This window comes from Lithobates pipiens, unplaced genomic scaffold (assembly GCF_037356315.1).
Source record: "Lithobates pipiens isolate NorthernLeopardFrog02 unplaced genomic scaffold, aLitPip1_a1.2 Scaffold_1, whole genome shotgun sequence".
In the NCBI taxonomy this organism is placed as follows: Eukaryota; Metazoa; Chordata; class Amphibia; order Anura; family Ranidae; genus Lithobates; species Lithobates pipiens.
The window spans coordinates 237,499,893-237,521,994 of record NW_027507685.1 but is presented as its reverse complement, the minus strand read 5'-3'; the positions used below and the strand labels follow the sequence as shown (position 1 = coordinate 237,521,994).

At 42.0% G+C, this 22,102-nt stretch overlaps 1 protein-coding gene across 5 annotated transcripts; it reads right to left on the bottom strand.

The window, feature by feature from the left end:
- Nucleotides 1-453: 453 nt before the first annotated feature.
- LOC143985729 (carbohydrate sulfotransferase 6-like) lies at nt 454-21,808 on the bottom strand. Of its 5 annotated transcripts, none has more exons than XM_077484742.1 (3): nt 21,692-21,808; nt 6,818-6,896; nt 454-5,274 (listed from the first exon to the last, which is right to left on the bottom strand). In XM_077484742.1, exons 2-3 carry the CDS (start codon nt 6,840-6,842, stop codon nt 4,076-4,078), a joined length of 1,224 nt encoding a protein of 407 aa, XP_077340868.1. In that variant the 5' UTR covers nt 6,843-6,896; nt 21,692-21,808; the 3' UTR covers nt 454-4,075. The 5 variants fall into 5 exon arrangements, with proteins under 5 accessions (XP_077340868.1, XP_077340871.1, XP_077340869.1 ...); XM_077484745.1 differs by having other exon boundaries at nt 6,830-6,896; XM_077484743.1 differs by lacking the exon at nt 21,692-21,808 and adding an exon at nt 15,085-15,283.
- Between the last annotated feature and the right edge of the window lie 294 nt (nt 21,809-22,102).

Here is a 22,102-nt window from a genome sequence, read left to right as displayed (position 1 = left end):
GTACACTAAAATGAAAAATAATAAATTGTAATTAAAAAATAAAAATAAAAAAAATTGTCCATTTAAGAGCTATAGGGGGTGTTGGGGAGGCTGCTACACACAAGGTTTTTTTTATCTTAATGCATAGAATGCATTAAGATAAAAAAAAACTGCCGCCTTTACAACTCCTTTAGGCTGGGTTCACACCGCTGCGGGGGGAGAACCGGATGTGATTCGCACAGCAAATCACATCCGATCTCCGTAGCGATGCGAGTTCAGCCATACAGATAGTATGGCTGAACTCGCAGCGGTCCCGCAGCAAACTCGCACGGGACCCTTTTTTGGGTCCGCAACGGAATCGGATCGCATGGGGGTTCACACCATGCGATCCGATTCCTGTGCGAGTCGGCAGATCGCACTGCGATATGCCGACGGATCTGGGGGTGTCATTAACATAACATTGACACCCCCAGCCGTCCGCATAGGGCAGTGTGAACTGCCGGCGGGAGGTATGCGATGCGGGAAAACGCCGCGGATTCGCGGCGTTCCCGCATCGCAGCAATGTGAACCTAGCCTTAAGCCTAAGGTTTTTCATTGCTTTGTGCAAATCTATGCATTTTTTGTATTTCACAGTCACATTTAAACTATGACAAGCTCATGCAGTAAAAATACGTTACATAAATACTGTATTGCTCCATACACACGGTCGGAAATTCCGACGGAAAAAGTCCGTTCGGATTACGTTGTCGGAAAATCCGATTGTGTGTGGGCTCTATCGGACTTTTTCTGTTTGAGAGCTGGATCTAAAATTTTCCGACAACAAAATCCGATCGCACTTTTTCCGATCGTGTGTAGAGAATTTCAACTCACAAAGTGCCACGCATGCTCAGAAAAAATTTGGAGATGAAAGCTATTGGCTACTGGCCTCTATGTAGTCCGGTCATACGTTTTGTAGGTCACCTCATTCCGAATGATCGGATTTTCCGACAACTTTGTGCGACCGTGTGTATGCAAGACAAGTTTCGGCCAAAATCCGTCAGACAAAATCCGATGGAGCTTGTAGTCGGAATGTCTGACCGTGTGTACGGGGCATAAGATGTATGCACTATAAAATGTGTTTTTCATGATACCTAAAGTGTTATCTTTGGACATATCTAGTTGTAAAAGTCAATAAAAGATAAAGCTGTGCTTTATTGATGTGTGTCTATAAAAATACACTATATTGTCAAAAGTATTTACACGCACATGAACTTTAGGGGCATCCCAAGCTTAAGCCTCGTACACATGACCGGATTTTCCGCAGACAAAACCTCTGACTTTTGTCCAAAGGATGTTGGCCAGGAACTTGTCTTGCATACAAACGGCAAATTCATACTTTTCTGAACGGCCGTTCGTCAACCAGCCATTTTACGGAATCAGAGGAGATAACATGTTATTTATTATTGGCCCTGGAGTTATTGCTTTGACACAAGTCCAGTCCAGGAACAAGAGAAGGAGGTTTTCTTGGACAAAAAAATTGGTTGCTTTATTAATCGTGACCAATTATGTCATATGCCTTTGCTGTGGGAGCTCCAGGAGAATAATCCGGATGATTTTTGGAAATATCTCCAGATGACGGACCCCTGCTTTCACCAACTCTTGGCATTGTTGACTCCAGAACACATGCATATTTTTTGGTTGAATAATAATGATTTGATTTGTTATATTTTCTATATTTTTGGATGCATAGAGTGCACTTTTTGGTTAAGTTCTATTGGCAGATAGCAGGTGTAATTTTATTTGTTTTCTTTTTTTAATGCACAATAAAAAAATTGTGGAGAATAATACTTGGCTATGTGTTTTACTTCAAATGACAGTTTGGGAGTAGGGACATTTTAAAAAATACAATGTAAAATTGACAACAGACATCAACATAGTTGTATCTTTGATCTTAAAAACTACAGGATAATGGTGTTGTGGTAAACAAATAAAATAAAAAAACAAGCATAATAATATTATTCTTGATATCACTATAAAAAAAAAGCCTTTGAAAATATGTTTGCAATAACTCCATCAGTATCACCAGCAAAGCAGCTTCATTATTATCCCATTGAAGAAGAGAATTGTGCGCTGCATTTCAAGATTTCATAATTTGCCGCTTCACAAATGTTAATTCTCCATTACGAACGCTAGTTTACAAGACCGACCGCTTCTGGCTCGTCCTTACTTCCAAGCATGTGTGTTTGTACTATGGACTTTTGTCTGATGGACTTGTGTACACATAATTGGAAAATCCAACAACAGACATTTGTCCACGGAAAATTTACAAGTCTGCCATCCAACATTTGTCTGTGGAAAATCTGCCAACAGTTGTCCGATGGAGTGTATAAACAGTCGGATTTTCCACCAACAGCCTGTCATCACACAATTCACGTTGGAAAATCTGATCGTGTGTACAAGGCTTTAGTCCGTAGGGTTGAGAAGGCTGTCCACAAGGTTTAGGACTCGGTGTCTATGGGAATGTTTGCCCATTCTTCCAGAAGCACATTTGTGAGGTCAGGCACTTTATGGACCTTGCTTTGTGCACTGGTGTGCAGTCATGTTGGAACAGGAAGGGGCCATCCCCAAACTGTTCCCACAAAAATGGGAGCATAAAATTATCCAAAATGTCTTGGTATGCTGAAGCCTTAAGAGTCCCCTTTACTGGAACTAAAGGGCCAAGCCCAACCCCTGAAAAACAACCCCACACCATAATTTCCCCTCCACCAAATGATTTGGACCAGTGCACAAAGCAAGGTCCATAAAGACATGGATGAGCAAGTTTGGAGTAGAGGAACTTGAACCCTATGGACTAAGACTGGGATGCCACTCGCGGGGTTTGCGGTTCTGGCAGCACCCCCCCCACCGCATGCGCGCAGATCAAGGCTCTGGTAGCTTACCCCTCTGGCTCTGACTCCTCTCAGAGTGGCAGCGACCTCCGCTACAACGCGAGTCTCCTCTGCTCCTCCTAATATGCGCCAGGCATCCAATAGGGTTGCCCTGTGCTTTGGCCAATCAGGAAGCAGGTCTGATGCCCTGCCTCCTGATTGGTAGGGAGGAGGCAGGGGTGGACTGACAACTCATGGGGCCCCCCGGCAATAGGAGATTATGGGGCCCCCAGGCAATCTGAGATTATGGGGCCACACAGTATACACACACACAGTATACAATCACACCGTACACACATACATGTACACACAGTATACACAGACATGTTTATATTGGCTGAGAAGGTACTGGAGAGGTGGGGCAGTTATAATCTTGGGATTTTTAGACCAAAAGAATGTCGGTAAGGGACATTTCAGAGACAGATGTAAAAAAAACACAGATTGTTAAATACTGTCCCTGGTTTTACTGAGGCTGGCAACTCTGATAGGACCCCCTAGTGGCTCGGGGCCCTCGGGCAGTGCCCGAGTGGCCCAATGGTCTGTCCGCTCCTGGGAGGAGGGTTAGTGTGGAAATAGTATTCCCTATTATCACACAATTGAGTGGGATCAGGGCATACTCTCTGCCTGATTAGAACCTCTGGCTCTAATGAGGTGCTTCAAAAATTACCACCCCCGCCATTGAAATCCATGCGTCCAGTGTCCTGAAAGGGGGTAGGCGCATGGATGGGGGGGGTGGGTGCCTGTGTGCCAACAGTGCACGTGCCACCACTGCAATACTTTGATTTACCATGGTGCCGACTCTTCTCCTGAGCACTGGTAATTTCAGCCCTGAAGGATACCAGGGCAGGTAGTAGTCCTGCACCTTTGCTATCTAACGCATAAATGCTTACGTAGGTCCAAACTGAACCAATGTAACTATGTATAAGTTGAAATACCTAAACATCAGCTGTAGATTTCTCTTTTACATGTGTATTAGAGGTTTGAATTAGACATTGACATGTTATGTTCTTCAAGTATAGGTATCTACAAGCCAAAGTTCTCCCTTATGTGCCAAAGCCACTGCAAAACAATTCATCATGCTGCATTCACATAAAAAATTCACTAGTGAGAACTTTTCCTAGTGGCATTAGGAGGTTGTGTAGGGATATGTTGTTACTGAGTTCACTTGTGCAATATTATTTAGCTTTTTCCTATGACCATTCCTTATTTACCAAGTTCAGAGTCAAATGTTGCTGTTCTGTTTTGGATCTTGCAGGCCTGTAACCAAATAGATCCATTGCCTCTTTGCAGTTGTCTTGAATCCGTTTTACCAAATTGAAGTCCAGAGCAGTTCTCCATTTGTGGACCACCTTTGAGGACTCTCGTGAGAAAGTCATGCTCCCTGCTACCTCCTCATGAGTTATATTGTAAACCCACTGTTCCAGGTCTTTAGTGAGAGACAGGCCAGCAAAACTGTACATTTTTTTAATGTTTTTAAGGGGCTCATTAGCAAGGTCCTCGTGTCGAATTGCCATGTATCGCCCTTGCAACACCTCAGCTGTTTTAGCCACATTGTTGATGTCAACCTGAGATTTGCAAATCTTCTCCATTACTCTGCTTATTGTAATATTTTTTTTCCCATCATTCTTAAGCACAATATAGTCCTCGATATTGAGATCAAAGGATTTCCTTGACAAAGCAACAGCTCTAGGGTCTCTTACAAGGTGCAAAATACGAAGATTAAGAGCAGGGTCTAGGAAAAGGGGAAGTAGAACAGAAAGGTCTAAAATCCGGACTGTTTTCAGCACAACATGGCTGTATGTCTTGCATGTTTCTGCCATTTCATTCAGCAAAGTATTTTTGCAACGATGGTAGCACTTGAGGCGATCGTAACCTTCAGAAGGAATAAAGACTGAACAAAATGGTGGGGTGCAGAGCGCTCGACTTTCTGCAAAGAAGCCCAATTCAGAAATATGTTTTCCACCTCCAGGAAGATAGTGATGAAGAGGGGACACATCACAGGTGAAAAGTGATCGTAGAAGATCTCTTAAGGGAAAATGTAGCAGCTCGGAACCTTCATTCTGAAACTTCATCCAGATGGGATGTCCAGGCTCAAAGAGGTAAAAGACGTCATTGTGATGGTTGAAGATCTGTCCAAGGAATGAAGAACCTGATCTCCAGGATGACACAATAAGGAGATGGACCTGTTTATTTTTGGGAGCAGGAAGTGGTAAGTATGTAAAGAAGGAGGTTTTGCCAAAAATAAATTGGGATATAGAAAAGAAAAATAGAAACACAGAGAGTAAGAATACATATTTAAGACGTAGGGACATCATCTGAAATCGAGTAAGAACAAGAATGTCCTGGAATGACCAGGAAGTCCAAAAACCAGTGAGATGAGAAATGGGACCTATAAAGAGAGTAGAAAATGATTAAGGTAAGTAAATGGTAATCAAAGAAGAACTGTAATCAATTAAAGTGTAAGTCCAACCAAAACGTTTTTTTTTCTTTCGGTTTTGGGTTGAGTGGGGAAGGATTCGACCATGTGTTGGGTTTTTATTGCTATCAAGGGCTGCGTTGGAGAGATGTGCCCTCACTCTTAACCGGTGTGACAACACTTTCACCAAACAGAAAGTGAAGAAGAATCTGTAGCAGGGCAAGATGGCAATAAAAAGCTGACAGGGTTTCTGGCCTTTCCCATTGCTACAGAAGACTAGAGATGTGCGCATTAAAGAATTTTTGGTTTGTTTCAGATTTGTTTGTTAAGCTTATAATATTTTTTCTTCATATTTGTTATGTTAGAATGATTTGTTTTCAGATAAGTTACATATATTCAGATTCGTTTTTTAATTGATTTGAAATTCAAATTTATTTCAAAATGTAAATGTCGGAAAATGGCTCTATTTGTTCTGTTTTGTTTATTCTATTCTAATCCATTATTTTTTTTTCTATTCTGTTCTTTTCTTTTTTATTATACTATTATGTTCTATTCTATTCTGTAAAGCAGCCTAAGTAGAAATCATAATCTTTTTTCACTTTTATACCTCACTGTATTTATTGTAATCTGTTTCTATTTCAAATTCATTTTTGGATTCAAATTCATTTTTGGGTTCAAATTTACTTTCTAATTCATTTTCTAATTCAAATTCGGATTATTTATTGCATTATAACTTACTTTGGATTTGTTGAAATTGGTTACAATTGTGATTCAGAAATTCTGTTACATCCAAATTTCCAAATCATGAGAATTTTGTCAGAATTTTGATTTGTAACAAAAGGAATCGCATATGTCTGCTGAAGACTGTCTGTGTTGCTTTTGAAGATTTTCCCCAAGTTTCTCTTTGTTTTCTGACACCATTGCCCATAGGAAAAGAGGAAATATCTCTAAGCCCCTGTACACACGGTCGGAGATTTTCGACAACCAAATCCATTGGATTTTGTCCGTCGGATCTTGTCCGAAACTGTTGCATACACACTGTTGGACTAAGTTGTCGAAAATCCGATCATTCAGAACGTGATGACGTAATTTCGTTACGATGGGACTACGTTCAGGCTAGTAGCCAATAGCTTTGATGTAGGAATTTAATCTGAGCATGCGTGGCACTTGGTCCGATCAAAATTCTCTACACATGATCGGAGTATGTCCGATCGAACCAGTTGGTCGGGAAATATTTCCAACATGTTGGAAAATTGGGTCCGACGGAATCAGTCCGATGCATACCACACACAGTCGGATTATCCGACAACACGGTCCGATAGGACACATTCCGACGGATTCTCCGACCGTGTGTACAAGGGCTAACAGTTCCCCGGATAGCAGTACAAACCCATCACGCGTTTTAATTCTTTCCTACTCTATCAAACACACAAAAAGTTTTGGCTGGTCATACACTAAAGTTTACTTAAATCAACATACTGAAAGTTTATATTTGCATATAATATTAGACTTTTACATTTATTTTCACCTGGTAATCTCATCAGTAACCCACTTCATATTATAGGGTGACAACGCTCACTGCTTTTCTTCACCGCCTGTCAAGAAGTAACAAATTCCCTGTTAGATAGCTGTTAGAGGGACAAGTGTCTGTATATTTCAGTTCTTGTGGTCAACTCAACTTTTTGGATTTTCCTTCACTTTTTATTCCGAGTTTATGGATCATCAGGACAAATAGAGAGCAAACAGGGATAATTAAAAACCTGATGAGATTTTCAACCACTCTATGCATTCTTTCCACTGATTACCGATGTAAGGGGGATTCTTTTTCGTTTGCAGACCAACAATTTAATGGATGACATTGACCATAAACAGTTCCACACTGGACCGCAATGTCATGAGGGCATTTCATTTGGCCACCCATTCAACCCCAGTCGTTTATACAAAGTTGTATTGCTGAATAACTGCCTAATTTACTATTGTGTCAGTCTAACACCTGTAATACCACCAATATACACTATATTGCCAAAGGAATTGGGGTGCCTGCCTTTACACGCACATGAGCTTTAATAGCATCCCCGTCTTAGTCTGTAGGGTTCAATATTGAGTTGGCTCAACCTTTGCAGCTATAACAGTTTTGACTCTTCTGGGAAGGCCGTCCACAAGGTTTTCAAGTGTGTTACATAGTTGCATAGTAGCTGAGGTCGAAAAAAGACACAAGTCCATCAAGTCCAACCTACATGTTTGATTATATGTCAGTATTACATTGTATATCCCTGTATGTTGCGGTCGTCCAGGTGCTTATCTAATAGTTTCTTGAAATTTCACATCCTTGTCACGCTTACAGTAAAGAACCCTCTACGTAATTTAAGGTTAATCCTCTTTTCTTCTCATTTTAGTGAGTGGCCACGAGTCTTGTTAAACTCCCTTCTGCAAAAAAGTTTTATCCCTATTGTGGGTCACCAGTATGGTATTTATATATTATAATCATATCCACTCTCAAGCGTCTCTTCTCCAGGGAGAATAAGTTCAGTGCTCGCAACCTTTCCTCATAACCAATATCCTCCAGACCCTTTATTGGCTTTGTTGCCCTTCTTTGTACTCGCTCCATTTCCAGTACATCCTTCCTGATGACTGGTGCCCAGAACTGTACAGCATACTCTAGGTGCAGCCGGACCAGAGTCTTGTAGAATTATCATTTTATCTCTGGAATGAATCCCCTTTTTAATGCATGCCAATATTCTGTTTGCTTTGTTAGCAGTAGCTTGACACATTGCATGCCATTGCTGAGCCTATCATCTACTAGGACCCCCAGGTCCTTTTCCATCCCCCAGTGTATAGATTGTGTTCATATTTTTGCCACCCAAATGCATTATTTTACATTTTTCTACATTGAACCTCATTTGCTATGTAGTTGCCCACCCCATTAATTTGTTCAGATCTTTTTGCAAGGTTTCCACATCCTGCAGAGAAGTTTTTGCCCTGCTTAGCTTAGTATTTTCCACAAATACAGAGACAGAACTGTTTAACCCATCCCCATCCTCCAGATCGTTTATGAACAAATTAAACATGATTGGTCCCAGCACAGAACCCTGGAGGACCTCACTACCCACCCCTGACCATTTCGAGTACACCCCATTTATCACCCCCCTCTGAACTCGCCCTTGTAGCCAGTTTTCAATTCATGTATTCACCCTATAGTCCATACCAACGGATCTTATTTTGTACAGTAAACATTTATGAGGAACTGTGTCAAATGCTTTTGCAAAATCCAGATATACCACGTCTACTTTATCTAGATGGCAACTCACCTCCTCATAGAATTTTAATAGATTGGTTTGGCAAGAACGATTCTTCATGAATCCATGCTGATTACTGCTAATGATACCATTCTAATTACTAAAATCTTGTATATAATCCCTTATCGTCCCCTCCAATAATTTACATACAATTGATGTTAGGCTAACTGGTCTGTAATTCCCATGGATGTATTTTGGGCCCTTTTAAAATATTGATGCTACACTGGCTTTTCTCCAATCAGCTGGTACCATTCCAGTCAGTAGACTGTCAGTAAAAATTAGGAAGAATGATCTGGCAATTACTTGACTGGGTTCCCTGAGTACCCTCAGATGAAAGCCATCTGGTCCCGGTGATTTATTAATGTTAAGTTTCCCAAGTCTAATATTAATTCTGTCCTCTGTTAACCATGGAGGTGCTTCCTGTGATGTGTCATGAGTAGGGATGAGCTTCGTGTTCGAGTCGAACGTACGTTCGACTCGAACATTGGCCGTTCGGGCGTTCGGCGAATTCCGAACGTTTTGGCCGTTCGCGTCAAAATTCGAGTGACGCGCGCGCGGACCACAATGCACTGCGTTGGCGCAGTGCATTGCTGCCCGATGATTGGCCAAGCATGCACTGTGACCCCGCATGCTTGGCCAATCGCAGCGCCGGCAGCGAGGAGAGCCATGATTGGCCACAGGCATCCTGCCTGTGGCCAATCATAACTCAGGCTGTGTAGTGCACGCCCCACACTATATAAGGCCGCCTTTAAGGCGGCCTCCTGTAGTGTGTTACTTTGCATCTGAAGCAGTGGGTGTTCTGTGTACCTTCAACACAGTACACACCAATCGTTTTTGGCTGATTTCCTATCTTGCTGCTGTGTAGTGGTTGTTGTCTGTGCCCTGACTGCAGTATACACCACTATATTCACCTCACCTATATAGCTAGTGATCTAGCTTTAACCACTTAACAACTGCCCATTGCCGATTAACGGCTTCAGGGCGGTTGTTTAACTCAGAGAGGCCGTTAATTAACGGCCTCCCAGAATTCTGCTCTCGCGTGCCCCGAGGTGTGCGCACTCGAGAGCATCCGTGACCGCCGGGTCCATAGGACCCGGCGCATCACGGTAAACGGCCGCTCATAGCGGCCGTTTACCACGTGATTGCTCCGTCAAATGACGGAGTGATCACTTGGAAACAAACCGGCGTCATGTTATGACGCCTGTTCCTCCCTCCCCTTTCTGTATCGATCGGTACAGCGGAGGGGAAAGAGATCGGTGTCAGCAGCGATGTGGGCTGCATCTGCAGTGCCCACATCGCTGCTCACCGAATTTAACCCCTCAATTCCCTGCCAATACTCTGCAATACCAGTGCATACTCTGCAGTACCCTGCCATTACTCTGCAGTACCCCGCCATTACTCTGCAGTACCCCGCTATTACTCTGCAGTGCAGTACCCCGCCATTACTCTGCAGTGCAGTACCCTGCCATTACTCTGCAGTGCAGTACCCTGCCATTACTCTGTAGTACCCCGCCATTACTCTGCAGTGCAGTACCCCGCCATTACTCTGCAGTGCAGTACCCCGCCATTACTCTGCAGTGCAGTACCCTGCCATTACTCTGCAGTGCAGTACCCTGCTATTACTCTGTAGTACCCCGCCAATACCCCGCCAATACTCTGTAATACCCTGCCATAAATTGCCATACCCAGCCATACTCAGAGATACCCAGCCATACTCGGTGATACCCTGAAATACCCAGCCATAGACGCCCCCCACCCCTCACCGCCCTCCGGTGCTTCTACCAACTCGCCAGTACGATCAAAGCCAGAATCTTTTTTTTATTTTTTATTTCAGGCTTCCCAGCCTAGAGGTGAGATGTGGGGTCATATTGACCCCCCAGATTTCACTGTAAAGAGGACCTGTCACCCCATATTCCTATTACAAGGGATGTTTACATTTCTTGTAATAGGAATAAAAGTGATCAAAAATATATTTTTGGGAAAAAAAATGTCAAACTAAAATAAATAAAGTAAAATGAACAATAAAAAAATAAAATAAAAATTAAAGCGCCCATGTCCCCATGTGCTCGCATGTGCCACACATGTGAGGTATCGCCGAGAATGTTAGAGCGAGAGCAATAATTCTAGTCCTAGACCTCCTCTGCAACTCAAAACATGTAACCAGTAAAAAAATATTTAAAGCGTCGCCTATGGGGATTTTTTAAGTAGCGACGTTTGGCGCCATTCCACGGGCATGTGCAATTTTGAAGAGTGACATGTTTGATATCTATTTACTCAGCATAACTTCATCTTTCACTTTATGCAAACATTGGGCTAACAAGTGGTTAATAATAGAGCTTGCAGTCAGTAGTGTTAGGAGATAGTGCGTGCTGTCTGCGTGCTCTGTACCCAGTACATACCGCTATAATATAGGGCAGGCCCCTACTTTCAAACATCCAACTTACAAACATCTCCTACTTGCAAACGCAAGGAGACAGCAGCAAGTGAGATGAAAAAAGATGGACGACAAAACAAATTATACAGGGGTGATAACCCTTCCCTATGTTTTCCAAAAAGCTTAAAGATAGTTTTTTTGACTGGAGCTACACTTTAAAAATGTACCGGTTGAAAATGACAAACAGATTCAACTTAACACAACAAACCTACACAGTCCCTGTCTTGTTTGCACCGCCTGTATACTGCTGTTCTGAGTATATAGGGCCTGGGGGCCACACGCATTTCCTTTTTTTAATATGGGTACGGGGTTCCCCTTAATATGCGTACAAGACCCAAATAGGCTGGTAATGGGCAGGGAGGGCTACCCATGCCATTTTTCTCAATGATTTTCAACCATATTGCAGGAACCAGATATAACATTAAAACCGCAAGCAGTTTTAAATGGTGTTATTTCCGTTTAATGTAATTTTGTGCAGGGACTGTTCTAAACACGGGAAACACGTGGCACTTCACAGGCATACTACAGACACCCCGCAGGCACCATATTTAAAGGAATATTTCACTTTTGTTTTTCACTTTAATCATCATTAAAATCAGTGCTCCCGCCAAAACGGTAGTTTTTAAAACTTTTTTTTGCAGTGACCCATGTCCCCTGAGGCAGGAGGCAGGTCGCCAAACCCTTTTTAGGACACTATCTTGCATATTAGCCGTTAAAATGAGCACTTTCCAATTCGAACGTTCGAGTCCCATAGACTTCAATGGGGTTCTAACGTTCGTACCGAACGCGGGGGTCGTTCGCAAGTTCTGGTGCGAACCGAACCGGGGGGTGTTCGGCTCATCCCTAGTCATGAGGATAAACACTGCAGTTTTGATTACTGAAGCCCCCCGATTCCCTTGTGAAGACTGAGGAGAAGAATAAATTCAATACCTTTGCTATCTCCCCATCCTTTGTAACCAGATGTCCTTCCTCATTCTTTATGGGGCCAATATGGTCTGCCCTCCTTTTTTTACTGTTTACCTACTTAAAGAATTTCTTGGGATTTTTTTTGCTCTCTTCCGCTATGTGTCTTTCATGTTCTACATTAGCCACCCTTATTGCACCCTTACATTTCTTTTTGTATTCTTTATAAAGTCTGAATGCTAATGTTGATCCCTCAAACTCGTATTTTTTGAAGGTCTTCTCCTTTGCTTTTATATGCATTTTTACATTTGAGTTAAGCCATCCATTTGTTCGGTCTTTTAAATTTATTACCCAATGGGATGCATTGGCTAATTCCCTTATTTAATATGCTCTTAAAGCAAACCCATCTCTCCTCCCTGTTTTTTGTTCATAAGATTTTATCCCAATTTATGCCTTCTAGCAAGGTTCGTAGTTTAGGGAAGTTGGCTCTTTTGAAATTCAGTGTCTTTGTATTCCCCTTATGTTTCCTAATTGTGTGATTTATACTGAAGCCAATTCACCTGTGATCGCTGTTACCTAAATTGCCCCATATTTCCACATCCATGATCAGGTCTGTATTGTTGATAATCACTAGATCCAGTAACGCTTTATTTCTAATTGGTGCATCTGCCATCTGACCCGTAAAATTGTCCTGCAAGACATTTAGGAACCGGCGAGCCTTAGATGAACGTGCGGTTCCCCCCCACCCAGTCTATGTCTGGATAATTAAATTCCCCCATTATGATAACACTTCTAATCCTTGTTGCTAATCCAAATTGTGATAGGAGATCTGTCTCCACTTCCTCCTTCAGGTTAGGGGGCCTATAGCATACTCCCAGTATTATTTTCCCTTTAGCTTCATCCCTTTGGAGCTCTACCCATAAGGATTCCATCTCCTCCCTAGCTCACTTAGTGATGTCATCTCTCACATTCACTTGTACATTATTTTTGATATATAGGCATACCCCTCCCCCTTTTTTACCTGCTCTATCCTTGCGATAAAGGGTATACCCTTGAATGGTTGCCAGCCAATCATGAAACTCCCACAAAATCCAAATCCTCCTCATACAACAGTATCTCTAGTTCATCCATCTTGTCCGCCAGGCTCCTGGCATTGATGAACATGTCATATAGTTTAGACCGGTTGCATATTATCCTCTTATTGTTTTTTTTCCGTGATTGCAACTAGGACTTGCTACTATACTTACCTTGGGTTTATGTGCTTTGGTCAACCTACCACTAATGCCCCCAATACTACCCTCTGGAATATGTTCCGTGCTTACTATCTCTGGACCCTCCCCCCCCATCGCATAGTTTAAAAACTCCTCTAACTTTTTGGCCATCTTCATTCCCAGCTGTCCATCCCTTCTATAGTACTGGTTATTGACTGAGAAGTCGGTCCAGTCCTCCAGGAATTCTCTGGGAATGTTTTCCCATTCTTCCAGAAGTGAATTTGTGAGGCCAGGCACTGATGTGGATGAGAAGACCTGGCTTGCAGTCTCTGCTCTAATTTTCCCAAAGGTGTTCTCTTGGGTTAAGGTCAGGACTCTGTGCAGGCCAGCCCAATTCCTCCACCCCAAACATACTCATCCATGTCTTCATTGACCTTGCTTTGTGCACTGGCACAAATTATTTTAGGGAGGGGGGATTATGCTGTGGGGTTGTTTTTCAGGGGTTGGGCTTGGCCCTTAGTTCCAATGAAGGGAACTCTTAAGGCATCAGCATACCAAAACATTCTGGACAATTTCATGCTTTCATGCATTTCATGCAAGTTTGGGGATGGCTCTTCCTGTTCCAACATGACTGTGCACCAGTGCACAAAGCAAGGAATTAATTTTGGATACAGTGTTGGATGAAGGAGTAATTGCCCATTAACTACTTCCCACCCGGCCAATGTATATAAACGGCCGGGTGGGAGCCTCCTCCTTCTGACTGGACGTTCAGAAACGTCCTTCAGAAGGAGGGGGATCGCGCGCGTGCGTGCGTGCACGTGCAGCGGTGCAATCCTGATGCGCTCGTGTCACCCGGACACGGCGCATCTCGGATCGGCAGGAGGGCTCTGTGATTGGCCCTCCTGATCACATGACAGCCATGTCCAATCACAGCCGTCATGTGATGTAAACAAACAGCCGGTTGCTAGGCAATCGGCTCTCCAATCGCTGCAGCCGGCTGGTGATCAGTGAGTATGAGCTGTTTTTACAGCTTTTTACTCACTGATCACCAGTCTAGTATAAAACACACATGTCCCCAAAACACACATGTCCCCAAATAATAAAAAGACATGTCCCCAAATAATAAAAACACATGTCCCCCACATATGTCCCACTAAAATCACATGTCCCAATGATTATCTGCACACATATGTATGTGATCACCTGGACACATCTGCACATGATCATTTGCGTACATATGTCCGTGATCACACAAACCAATTATTATACACTTAACGGAATTTTTTTTACCAAAAACATGTAGCAGAATACATTTTGGCTTAAATTTATGACAAAATTATATTTTATTGGATTTCTTTAAAAATAGAAAGAAGAAAATATTGTTTTTTTTTCCAAAATTCCGCAATTTTTGCGCTTATATCGCAAAAAATAAAAAACGGAGTTGTGAATAAATACCACCAAAATAAAGTTCTATTTGTGCGAACAAAAAGATAAAAATGTCATTTGGGTACAGTGTAGCATGACCGCGCAATTGTCACTGAAAGCGCTAGAGCGATGAAAGCTGAAAATTGGGCTGGGAAGGAAGGGGGCGAAAGTGCCCTGTATTGTAGTGGCTAAAGCAAGACAGTGCTGAAAAGTGAAAAATGGCCTGGACTGGAAGGGGGGTGAAAGTGTCCAGACTTGAGGTGGGTAAATGATAACTGCCTAACCACCTCACTTGATAGAGATTTCTTCTCACTTCCTGCTGTGTCTCTAGGACAAGAAGTGAAGGAAAATATCCCCAATGGGACACAGACAGCAAAGAATAGACCTGTATGAGTTTTAAGTCTTTGCTACCCCTTTCATAAACTAAAAAAAAGTTTTTGCTAGACACTTTACAAGGCTGAAAAGTTTTGTGAATTGTTGGGTAAAAAAAATAAAGAATATGGAAGTGTCCTACCTGTCGCCCGCCATGCTCAGCACTGAACTAGCTGTTGGACTTTTCTGAAGGTGGTGAAAACTTGAATAAGCATGATTCAGCCAATGTAGAGAGAGATCCATCAAACATCTATTGTGTTCAGTTCACTGACTTGGAACGGTATTTTATGGTGCTTTTGTAAATACAGTTGAATAGGAAAGCCAGTTCCATTCATGAATAGCAAAATAGTTTTCCCCTACACTTGGCATGTCATGCGTAACAAATTCCTTATGAAATACACATGACATCTGAGACGGCCAACCAGGACTTTACAATTTATAACTATGCAATGCCCAATAATTACACAAAAGCAACTTGAGTTGGAAAGGAAAAGACAGCAACCTTATTACAGAATAACCGTACTTCTAGAATAGCTATTCCGCTAGATATTTTTGGTAAAATAAAATGCCAATAAGCATATATTGATTGGTTTGTGCAAAAGTTATAGCGCCTACAAAACTATGGGATATTTTTATTCATATATATATATATATATATATATATATATATATATATAGTTTTACTAGAAATGGAGGCGATCAGCGACTTGTAGTGGGACTGTGATATTGTGGCAGACATTAGGACACTATTGCCCCATACACACAATCGGAATTCCGTCGGAAAAACCATCCAAGTTTTTTTCCGACGGAATTCCACTCAAGCTTGGCTTGCATACACACGGTCACACAAAAGTTTTGACCGTCAAGAACGTGGTGACGTACAACACTACGACGAGCCGAGAAAATTAAGTTCAATGCTTCCGAGCATGCGTCGAATTGTTTCTGAGCATGCGTAGGAATTTTGCACGCCCGAATTTGTACAGACGATCGGAATTTTCCGACCGAAAAATAGAGGACCTGCTCTCAATCTTTTGCTGGCTGGAATTCTGCCAGCAAAAGTCCGATGGAGTGTACACACGGTCCGAATTTCTGACCCAAAGGTCACATTTTGCTGGCAGAATTTCTGATCGTGTGTGTGTGGAGCTTCACTGCCACTTTTTCCACTTTTTGGGGACCAGTGATACTAATAAAGTTATCAGTGCTAAAAATATGCACTGTCACTGTACTAATGACACTGGCTGGGAAGGGGTTAACATCAGGGGCGGTCAAAGGGTTAAACGTGGGCCTAGCCACTGTTTTACTATACTACAGCTTTGCAGAGACACAAATTCCATTCCTTCCCTCCTGAAAGAATGGCGATCTGCCCTGTTTACATAGGCAGGTCAGCGCTCTGCCTAACGGTCGGCGGGTGCCGGAGGACATCAGGTGCCATGGACTCATCGATCAGCTTCTGCAGTGTGTAATCACAGTAGAAGAGCCCCCTACCCGGAAGTGTCAGATCACGTGTGTGTGTGTATATATCTATATATAATTTTATATATATATATATATATATATATATATATATATATATATATATATATATATATATATATATATACACGTGATCTGTGAACAGATGATGGCCTGAAAACTCTCCTACCAAACACGTTCCATTTACACCCGAGCATGAGCATTCCCACTTGCTTTTTTGTACATTTTTCATATGTAGACGAGGGAAGGGAAGCTTAAAGTAGTTCAAGAACCTTTTCAGTCAGGGAGCGCCACCTGTTTTTTTCGTGCGGGTTTGTAGCGCGTTTCTTTCTCACTAAAGACTTATGGCAAAACACGCATCTGCTAACCGTGATTAGGGTGTAATTAACAATTAGGCTGCCATCACATTTGCGCATTTCCAAATGGATGACAACCCTCACAAAATAGCGTGTTTTGCTGCGCGTTTCGGAAAAACGCATCACAGTTGTCTCGGAATAATGGCATGCTAACCACAATTCTGGTGTCATTAACCCCTCGCCGACCAGCGCACGATGATGTACATCTGCACAATGGCACCAGCTGGGTAAATGGACGTAGCTTTATGTCCCCTTTAAGACGCGGCCAAATGGGCGCACGCGCGCCTGCTGTGTGCTCCGTGAGCGTGCCCGTGGGTACCGCAAACTCAATGTCTGCTTGGGGCCCACGATCGTGACATGGAGCAGCAGAACGGGGAGATGTAAACAAGAAATTTCCCTGTTCTGCCTAGCAACAGGACAGAGATCTACTGCTCTCTGTCATTGGGAGGAGCGATCTCTGTCAGGTTGTAGTGAGCCCATCCCACCTACAGTTAGAATCACTCCCTAGGACACACTTAACCCCTTGATCGCCCCTTAGTGTTTAACGCCTTCCCTGCCAGCGTCATTTATACAGTAATCAGTGCATTTTTATAGCACCGATCGCTGTATAAATGTCAATGGTCCCAAAATAGTGTCAAAAGTGTCCAATGTGTCTACTGCAACGTCGCAGTCCCGATAAAAATCACAGATCGCCGCCATTACTAATAAAAAAATAATAATAATAAAAATGCCATAAATCTATCCCTGATTGCTGTATAAAGGCCAATGGTCCCAAAAAATGTGTCAAAATTGTCTGATGTGTCCACCATAATGTCGCAGTCACGAAAAAAATCTCAGATTGCCGCCATTATTTATTTTACCAAAATATGTAGAAGAATGCATATATGCCTAAACTGAGAAAAAAAAAAAGCTTTTTTTTTTTAAGACAAAATGATATTTTTTTTACAGCAAAAAGTACAAAATATTGTGTTTTTTTTTAAAAGTGTCGCTCTTTTTTTTTGTTTATAGCACAAAAAATAAAAACTGCAGAGGTGATCAAATACCACCAAAGGAAAGCTCTATTTGTGGGGAACAAATTTTGTTTGGGTGACCGCCGGCCACCAGTGATCACAAGCACGAGGGACAGAACACGGAAGTGTGTGTGTAAACACACAAATCCGTGTTCTGTTCTGAGAGGAGTGACAGATTGTGTGTTCCTAATAGCTAGGAACCACGATCTGTCATTTCCTCTAGTCAGTCCCCTCCCCCTTCAGTTAGAATCACACACAGGGAACACAATTAACCCCTTGCTTGCTCCCTAGTATTAACCCCTTCCCTACCAGTGACATTTTGACAGTAATCAGTGCATTTTTATAGCACCGATCGCTGTATAAATGCCAATGGTCCCAAAATGTGTCAAAATTGTCTGATGTGTCCGTCATAATGTCGCAGTCACGATAAAAATCGCGACTCGCCGCCATTACTAGTAAAAGTTTAAAATAAAAGAATAAAAATGCTATAAATTTTGTCCCCTATTTTGTAGACGCTATAACTTTGGCGCAAACTAATCAATATACACTTATTGTGTATTTTCTACCAAAAATATGTAGAAGAATACATATAGGCATACACTGAGGGAAAAAAATTGCTTTTAAAAAAAAAAATGGTGAAAAAAAAAGCAAAAAATACAAAATATTGTGTTTTTTTTCAAAATTGTCGCCCCTTTTTTTCTTTATAGCGCAAAAAATAAAGACCGCAGAGGTGATCAAATACCACCAAAAGAAAGCTCTATTTGTGGGGAAAAAGGATGTCAGTTTTGTTTGGATGACTGCCGGCCACAAGAGATTGCAAGGATTTTGTTTGGGTGCAGCGTCGCAAAACCGTGCACTTGTCAGTAAAAACGACGCAGTGGCGAATCGCAAAAAAATGACCCGGTCATTCAGCAGCCAAACCTTCCAGGGCTGAAGTGGTTAAAGTAATGCAATGTCGTACTGCAAACAAATGGCCCAGTCACGGGGGGGGGGGGGGGGGGCAAATCTTCCGTAGGTCAAGTGGTTAATACAGTCATATTAATCCATTCCATCACCTCCTTTATTTGTACTTAGTATTTGATTTCATTTTCTTTTCCTATACATATATATATAATATATAATATATATATATATATATATATATATATATATATATATATGGGCTGTTACTGATTAAAATTTTTCGTGTTTGATTAATTCATTTTTTTAAATTGATTAATCGACTAATTTCAATTAATTATAACGCACATACAGATCCAACTACTTTTAGCTGATCTCCTTGCATTGCAACTCTGCATTAGTCAGTGGTAAATGTGGTATACACTATATACAATCACCCAACACTAGTTAGTTTCCACAATCCATGACTTAACTTCACAGTTCACACAAATACGTTTTAAATTCAAACTGTAGCACTGACTTAAGTCATTTTTTTTCCCACAGTAGCGTGACAATCCCTCCACCTCCGGTCTAACTAATCACTCTTACCTTATGGCATGGACCCCTGTGCAAATAGGTGGTTATGCAAGCGGGTATCAAAAGAGTTAACACGGTCCATAAACTTCTCTCACGTCTCCTTAGATCTCAGCAAGGACGCCAGGTCATGGGTAGAAAGAAAAGATCTAAGTGCTCACCGCCTAAGTATACGATTTCATTTTTGTGTTCAAACACAAACTACTCACATATAGATGATAAAAACACAGCATGAAAAACCGACAATCGTGTTAGTTCCATAGGGCAGCAGCGGGTGATGTCATACCAATCAAAAGAATTCTGAACGATCAAAAAAATTAATCGATTAATCGAGGAATTAATCTTTCATTTCCTCAGCCCTAATATATATATATGTAGTGGCGGTGCTCCTGAAGAGCACCCGCTATGTTTTTCAAAGTTAAAACTTTACCCAGACTACAGTTTGGTTTGGGCCTATTTGTCTAAATTGGACTTTTGTGTTAGTCAGACTGGGCTGTGAAATGTTCAGTCTGGCCACAAGGGGGAGCTGTCTCTGGTGGCAGGCGTGGAACTATGGTCTAGTCAGGCATTTAGCTACTCTCTTTCTGAGCCAGGTCAGTGGGAGTGGTCCTCCCGCTGTGCCCTTTGTTAGAGGGTATTTAAGACACGGATGTCACGTGGTTCAGGGTTCCGGTCCAGTATGAAGTGCTGATTACATGGTCCTGGTCCTCCTGACCAGCCCCCAGGAAGGCTATGGCCTGGGGTGCGGATCCACCCGACTTGAATGCCTCAGGGCTGGCTAGCCCAAGGCAGGGAAACTAAAGGAGGATTCCAAGGTGGTTGGGTGCCGTCTCTGGTTCAGGAGAGACCCATTGAACTTCAAGCATTCCAGGGGAAGACTCTTTAGAAGATTACCACGAGTGAGTTTGGTTTTCTTAACAAGAGCCTGGAAGGGCTGAAGTAACCAAGAGAATCCGGACTTGTGGATATCACAAAGCTGGTTGAAAGATCCAGCTTTCCTACAAGTGTTCTACAGCTTAGTTTACTATGTGTTCTGCAACAACGTCGGTGATATAGACTTTGTTCCTGAGTAAGCACCTTGTTGGCTGCTATGCCTTGTGAGAGAGGGACTGTCCAACCTGAGTGATCATCCAGCTGCGAATGGCTATTCTCTGGATGCAGTCAAAGTAAGTAAGTTCCTTAACGTTTTTGACTTTGACATTGAGAGAACCTGAACTTTCCTTTCCAACCCTCTGATCCCAAGTTAAAGACTGTTCAATGGTTTAAGTTTGCAAATAAAATCCATTCAACTGGATCTATTGTCAGTCTCAAGTTACTGGGTCATCTACCACGGGACATCCCCTAGACGTGCCATAAGAAGAAGCGGAAGGTAACGGTAAGCCCAAAAATAACCAGCAGCTCCTTCGGGGGTTAGTGCTACACATTATATATATATATATTGTAAAGTTTGGGGATACTAGCTCCGCAGGACCAAGTGCATAATCCGGTAAAAGGTGAAATCAAAATACATTTATTTATAATTAAATCAAAAATAAGGCTTTTCTTCAGCATACAAAATGTAAATTAAAGTCCGCTTATCTTCAGCACAGATAATAAGAAAGGAAAGCACCTACAGTTCTGTAGTCGAGTCTTCACCCCAAAGTTTTCAGAGTCCTTACATAGATCTTTTGCAGCCTCCAAAACAGCAAAACACAGCAAGACAGCAACACAGCTCCTCATTCAGGTGTTACTCTCCTACTCCTCCTCACCACCACCTCTATACTACTTCCCGTCTTACGAGCTGTCTTCTCGGAGGCCTTTAACCCCCTGTGTGCCGAATCCCTGTCGTCAGGGAGGGAGGCTCTTTCCCACCCAAATGTCACTTCAGAGCCCCCGAAATTCTGGGTCCCAACTATCTCTCTTAATATAGAGAGGACCGCGAGTCAGTCCTCTCCCAAAAACTATCCCTGGAATTTCTCATCCATTTTTGGGTGACCCCCTGAAGCCTACCAGGATTCCCTTAAAGGGACCACAACCCGAATATAGGTGCTACATAGCACCCATCCAGGACCCAACTTTGGCTTCCTGTACAATATATATATATATATATATATATATATATATATATATATATATATATATGTATATATATATATATGTGTGGAAATGGAAAAGGGTACCTCAAAATCAGGAACCTCAAGAACCAAATATGGGAGAGGAGGGGGACGAGTAAGCCAGCGCTGGAAGAATCAAATGAAGACCTAGCTGTGCAATACTTCTGTGAAAGCTAAATTATCTCTAATAAACTGTATATGTTACAAGAGACATAAAAAAAAACAAAAAAACTAAACTAAATTAGTTTATTCTGCAATTAGAACTTGGCTGTAGCTGATTACTTTGCAGCAAGCAGAAACCCAAAAGAGAATTTTACGAGAGAAAAACTAAAAAGAACACTTACGTTAATTGAAGGAATAAAAGTCTGAATTATTCCGCTGTGTGAGGAGCTCCTCTTCTCTATTCTTTGGCCATTGTCTATTCTTCCTGTTCAGTTTTACTGGAGGGGTTTTATGAAAAGCTTATCAGCAGAAAAAGGGAAAAAGGCATAAATCAATACTCATTGTGATAAATCTTATCAGCTGTTCCTCACTATAAACAGCCAGCTGTTAAAGTGGACCTTATGTATATAAGTGCACAAACAACACAAAAACAATAAATGCAAATCCATTTTTATCAGAAAAAATCCTAAAATATAGTTTAACGCTTCTAGTATGTTAAGACTACAACACAAAGCATACACCGTTCAGGCCAATGAGGTGCAATATCTCTCCAGGTGCTCATCCCAGCTCACCACCGTTACTGGAATGTATAG

Coding starts and splice junctions, on each gene's coding strand:
- LOC143985729 (XM_077484742.1), bottom strand. CDS start 6,842: ATGAGATTACCAGGTGAAAATAAAT. Junction 5,275..6,817: donor ATTACCAGGTGAAAATAAAT/GTAAAAGTCTAA, acceptor CTCTCTTTATAG/GTCCCATTTCTCATCTCACT.